Below are 6,586 nucleotides of genomic sequence, written 5' to 3'. Positions count from 1 at the left end.
AGAGAGAGAGAGAGAGAGAGAGAGAGAGAGAGAGAGAGAGAGAGAGAAGATAGTAAAAGTACAGATACAAAATTTCTTTCTTTGCGATGTCGTTGAAAATAAATTTAGACGAAGATTGGGAACGGAAGAGCGAAATGTAAACAGGTCAAGAGAATAACGTTTTCTTTCTTTCATTTATCTTTTTTTCGAGAGCTCAAAACACGGCCGCGATGCCGACGATCGAACGGCTTGATTTCGCTGGAACGACCGACAGTGAGTCACGAAATTATTGCCACACACGAAGAGCAACAGGGATACGAAAGATAAAGTAGCAATAAAAGGTTTCTTATCCTTTCATTTCACGAATATAATGTTTATATTACGAACTCGTAAAGCTACTAGCTGATTTCGGTGAACATCGGTTCGGCCTCATTGACAAATGATTTTTCGCTCTACGAATGAATTTCCATTAATTTTCATACGCCAACGAGAAATCTTTTACTAATTCTTTCGTTCGCTCGTATCCTCGTTATACCCCCCAGCTTGTAACAATAATTTTGTAATTCACTGTACACATTTCCCGTTTAGTTTCAACGTGTACAAGTAAACGAAAGATCGTAACGAGTAACGCGAGTGTCCGGTAATAAGTTCGTTCGTTTCGGTACAAAAACGTGTTTCCTTTCTGGAGAGTCCAACGGGTTCTGTCGTACTGCGCTCGAGACGGCGACATAACTTTTACTTCGTGCACGGTCGCGTTTGTCTGTAGCCTCTTGAGGGATATTGACGCGTGCAGTGACTGTCATTTAAAATCGTACACTCGGCAATTCGACCGATTTCTTTACATAGTCCATCAAAATCGCAATTAATTACTGAAAATCGTATATATCGAGACATAATTTAATGTGGCTTTGTTTGATACGTTACAAAAGTATCGCGAACATTGTAATATCGTTTGGTGAATTAAGTATAGAATTTGCCATTTGTAAATTAGGCAAAATTTGTCACTTTGCTGCGAATAGAAATCATACAGCAAAAAATTAGATGCACTTTTACAGTAACACGTGCGATGAATTACTTTAATTAATATTTTGTATAGAAAGCAAATTTTAAACACTTAGGCATTGATTTGATTAAATTTTCATTGTTGTTTGTAATATTATTACATACATCGTTGTAGTATCATTACATTTCATGCTTTCAACAAAAAAGTTGGTCGAACCGGTAGATATACAATTTCAAGTGACAGTCACTGTATGTGTACGTTTACTTGTATATCAAAACAATTGTTATTTAAGATCGCAATACCTTTTAGAATTAAGAAATACACGGCATTTAAGTGAGACAACTTATTTATCTGTATGTAAAAAAAAAAAAAATACATGTAGAATTGAGTAAACCTCCTCCTTTTCGAAGTCGGTTAAAAATCGATATACAGATAAGGTTGCTTTAGTTCGATATATTCGATTACAGCAAACAAAAATTCATGTAAAATTCGTTCCTCGAGTGATTAAGCGATGACGAAGAGACTTTACCGGGCGTATACAGTCGTAAATCGTCGAGGAAACGGGTTAAAGCGGAGACAGACATCGTCTATCGTTATCGACAACACCAATACGGGACAGCAAAAGACGCATGCAGGTATATATAAAAAAAAAAAAAGCAACATCGCGTCACCTATGAAAACACAAACGACCCCCGACCTTTCTCAGGACGAGAATCATTCCGCTGCGACGCGTAACTGCGCTTCAAGGGAGTTCTCAGACGACAACAAGAGAGAAAAGATTCTCCTTCGAGCGACTCTATCAGAGACACCAACCTTTTTATCACTTTTCACGCGCAACAACCGGGAATTCATGCGCGCGCCATTGACGCAGCGATCGGTCGACCAACAATTTCTCAAACGAACCACGATCGTACCGTGATAAATACACATTTTTTTTTTTTTTTTAGCGGTTAACATACAATAAATAAAGTATAAAGTAAATTTCAGTATTGCCTTTTTCAACTTCGTGAAACTATTATTAAACGTACGACGAATGGAAACCTCTTTTCGGAAACCTATCAATGGAAACCTCACAAGAATTGTACAAATAGAAGATAAAAAAAAACTTTACGCGGATAAACGGTTCTGATGAACCGTGTAATAAAATGTTCCGATACGAATGGACGCGGATTTTCATGCGTTTATAGGGAATTTAAATGTGCAAGAAACTACAAACAGCACACAGTATGCAATAATATAGAAAAAGTATTAAAGGTGAATTTTATATTGCAAGATTTTCGGAGTGAAATGAATTCCTATTTAGGTTCGATTTTTTGAAGGTACGTTTTCAAAGATTTTATTTTCATAAAGATCCGCAGGCTAGCTACGAGAAACTAAATGTAAAATATTAGCTTTTAAGAAGTACATATAATTATTCGAATAGGACCACTGATACAAGTCTTGAAAAGAGGAGTTGATTCTGTCTTTTAGTTATACGTATACTCGACTCTACGTAGGATATTAATAGTGGCAATAATGAAATGTTGAAATTGAATTATTCACATTTTCAATGTTACGTATAGTGAACATTGATAGAATCTATTCCCAATATCAAAATTTAATCATCGACACCATTAATATCCTACACAGAGAACTGTCGAATACGTGTATAATATGTGTATACATTTAATAGATATACCGATATTATCAATGTTATTATCTGTAGTGAGAATCGAATTAAATCTATCGTCAATTTTAACATTTATTCGTTGACACCATTGATTTCTTACATAAAGAACCATCTACAAATGGATATCTATAGATTTAAATAAATCTACTATCAGTTTCAACATCTAATCATTTCTTCTCTAGACTGTGTTAAATCAAACTCCTCTATTTCTACATATCAAATATTGTACAATTTTCCAAGATAACCAAAGATAACCAAACTATAATAAAACAATATACGTTGTATACTGTGTTTGACAAGGTAGGCGATCAAAACATAAAGATAACATTTCGTCCGATAAACGAATGGAACGTTAATCTGCCACTGGAACGATCGTGTTGTGTTTATCTGGTGATACTACTTTATACCGGCTTAGCGACAAGTCTGGACGTGGAAAGGCCACGTTACAATGATGCAAGAGACGAGAGACGAATGGATAGAAAGAGATGGAAAAGAGAGAGATGGAAAAAAAGAGAGAAAAAAGGAATGTAAGAGAGAAAAGGAAGAAAGAAAGCTAGGTGAAAAAAGGAAAGAAAAAGACAAAGAAAAAAAGACAAAGAAAAAAAACATTGTCGCTGATAGAGTCCTCTCTCGGGTCGAGTTTCTTTCTTTCTTTTTTCTTTTTTTTTTAAAGTTTGGAAAGACATACCTTCGGCACAGCTTGCGAGGAACTTGCCGTTGCTGGAGAAATTCATGTCGAGGACGGGCGCAGTGTGACCCTTCAACGCACCCACCATCCAGGAATGCGTGAACTCCTGCTGCGCTTCGCGTCTCTTCTTGTTCTTGGCGCGTTTGTTGCTGCTCACGCCGCCTCCGGTTCCAGTCCCAGACGAACCGCACGTCGTGTCCCTCGAGTCCTCGAATTTCACTTTTTCCGATTCTGTGGCATCTGGAACGATAATATGTAACACGTTCAGCCCGTGTACGACGTAAACTCGATTTCAAGCATATTCGGAACGCCAAATATAGTTCCCCGTAACGCGTAACAGGAAATTCGCGCTCGTTGAATTTTCTCTATCGAAAAACGATACATTATTCATCGCGATTGACTTAAATTTCGTTCCGCGTGTATCTCTCGAAACGTATTTCAATAGATCGAATCAAGATTAGGAATCTTTATTGTCAACCCCTTGGTATCTAACCGTTGCATGATGTAATCCCACGCTAGACGTTACGTCATCGAAACGCCTAATACTATCCAGTAATACGTGTATTATACGACCGATTTCGACACGTTTGAAATTTGTCCAACTTTTTAAATCTATTACATTTCTCTCCTATTAGACTTTACATTTCTTCGGATGGTATCTCCGATTTGATCAAAATAAAGGTGGGACCGTTATTTCGAATCGAATCGAATCGATAGCTCGATATACTAAATGCTAATTTATTATATTCTCCGTTCAATAAATGCAATACTTTTTGTCTTTTAATTCTTAGATTCTTTTTGAGCAGTACTCCAGAAGCGATCAGCGGCAGAGTTAAAATTTATATGGATATTATTATTATTATAATTGATTGCATAATTACGCTATTTAATATGACGCGATTCCTATTTGTACATTTTGCAATAAAATAGCTCCGAATGCGAAGGGTTGAAGTTCTAATTTCATAACGGTACGTTTGATCGTGAAACTGAAACAGGCGAGCAGTTTGCACCACGTGCTGAACTAAATACCCAATACTTGAACAATTTCAGGTGATTTCCATTACACTAAATCTATATGTATACATATAAGACTCAAGGTGATGGCTATTAAAATTATCTATATATGCCGAGTTCAGTAGACAACAAATTTTGCTTATTGTTGTTCTTGTAACAGATTACAAGTATGCTTAACAATGATTAGGTGTAGAAATAGAATTCTCTTCATCGTAATCATTCATTGTAATGGAGACCAGAAATATCATTTTATCCTTAAGTTAAATTTATATATTTATCTCATGTTATTCCACGATTAACAAACACAGAATACGAAATCTTTACTAGAACTATTGTTTAAAATAACAATTGAGATTCTATACATTCACTATCTAAAGGTTAAAATTATATCGTTATTTTCTCGTTACGTGCTTAACTAAATTTACCTCGAAATTGAAGGTATGAAATTCGCCAATGACGAACACCACAGCACACTGTCTCATAACCAACCGGAGAGTAACATTTTTAAAATAGAAATTCGCGTTTTCCAGTAATTACTGAAATCTCATTTTATCTTTAAGTTCAATTTATACGTACATTTATATAAATTTATACGTACATTTATATAAATTTATACGTACATTTATATAAATTTATACAATTTATGTATATTTCTCTCATATTATTCCACGATTAACAAACACAGAGCACGAAATCTTTACTAGAACTATCGTTCAAAATAACGATTGAGATTCTATACATTCACTATCTAAACGTTAAAATTATATCGTTATTTTCTCGTTACGTGTTCAACTAAATTTACCTCGAAATTGAAGATATGAAATTCGCCAATGACGAACACCACAGCACACTGTCTCATAACCAACCGAAGAGTAAAATTTAGGTGTACCTCACGGTCCGATGGTTCCACGTATACTAATGCCGATCCGACAATTTCGTTCAGCCCTTCACGTTCCTTGACCTGCACAACGGGCATACTAATCCGATTTTAGGGTAAACGAGCCCGTGATACCCACGAAAGGTAACTTTTTGACCCGTCGCCCCACGCCGCCACGAAAACCCCTTCTCATCACTGGGAACGCTATAACCGGTTCTGAATTGTCTCATAATGGTAGAGGAAAACTTCCACCCGGGGGGGACGCTTTGCCACGCCGCATTTCATAATTGCGGACAACGAACATGTACATGAAAATTACCGTAACGAAGACGTTTCGTTCGATGTGACCAACCACAATCACGAATGAGAAAACTTCGTCCCGTGCGCCGCACACAATGAGAACGGAACGGTGTACCACCCCATGACTGGGTCAAACATCTTTCCGTAAATGTTGCTAGAATTTTTTTCTATTAATCTGTTGCAACGGATTTTTTAAAAAAATATTCCTATTTCCGTTATGTTTAATTTTTATTTGTCGATGAACTGAAGTATTGCAACGAAAATTATATTATTTTTTATTCTACGTCCACGAGCAGTTTACTTTCTCGCTTGAAAACAGTTTACCTGTGCCGCGTGGGATTCGTCGATTACCCGGAACACTAATAAACTCGTCACCGATAGGTATGACGTGTCCCTGTCCATTTCGGTCATTGTCTATAGTCCTAAGCTCTCCCTTTACCCACGAAACCTTTGAAAATTTGAATACGAGAAGCACGTATATTAAAAGCTTAGCGAACCGGTACATTTCCGAATCCCGATCCGCGAGTCGGTGATTCCCAAACTTGGACATTTATAAACAAATAGTATCGCTTCTACTTTTTATCAAAGTTTCATAAACAAAAATTCCTTTCCTCTGATAACTTCTCATTTCCAATCAAATAATCAATCAATTTCTACACCTAATATATACTGTGAACTGCAAAATAATACGTAAAATTTAAAAAACGACAGATTGTCTTATCTTTTTGTCCCTGACTGTAGACTCCTCCTAAATAGGACAATAGTTAAAGTAATATTAGAAAAAAAACGGTAAAACCTGCGAACCACCCTAGTGGCTTCCGGTCGAGATGTTACTGTCCGCGAACCGTAATTCAGTTTCCTGACTGTAAGTGGAAAAAAGCAGTCCTAGCCTCAACCTAGTTTCGCAGAAACAATATAGCAAGGTAAACACCCATATGACGCGCGCGACGAAACGGGACGCGTCGACTGAAACTTCGTCATTGTCGCGTTTACGTGGCATTTCGGTCGTTTCGTACACTACGTATAGATTTGTACCGGTATCGCGAACGAAGATGT

The 6,586-nt window shown here is 36.8% G+C and overlaps 1 protein-coding gene across 2 annotated transcripts in view; it reads right to left on the bottom strand.

Moving 5' to 3' along the window:
• The window catches only part of LOC128886910 (uncharacterized), a 40,027-nt gene that overhangs the window by 13,901 nt on the left and 19,540 nt on the right, over window positions 1–6,586 (bottom strand). For both annotated transcript variants that reach the window (XM_054142173.1, XM_054142172.1), the window contains exon 2: window positions 3,340–3,579. In XM_054142173.1, the coding sequence (XP_053998148.1) occupies window positions 3,340–3,579 (240 nt within the window). The remainder of the gene's footprint in view (window positions 1–3,339; window positions 3,580–6,586) is intronic.

Source organism: Hylaeus anthracinus, unplaced genomic scaffold (assembly GCF_026225885.1).
Source record: "Hylaeus anthracinus isolate JK02 unplaced genomic scaffold, UHH_iyHylAnth1.0_haploid 11985, whole genome shotgun sequence".
Lineage (NCBI taxonomy): Eukaryota > Metazoa > Arthropoda > Insecta > Hymenoptera > Colletidae > Hylaeus > Hylaeus anthracinus.
The sequence above is the reverse complement of the archived record's forward strand: the minus strand, read 5'-3'. Positions and strand labels throughout refer to the sequence as shown.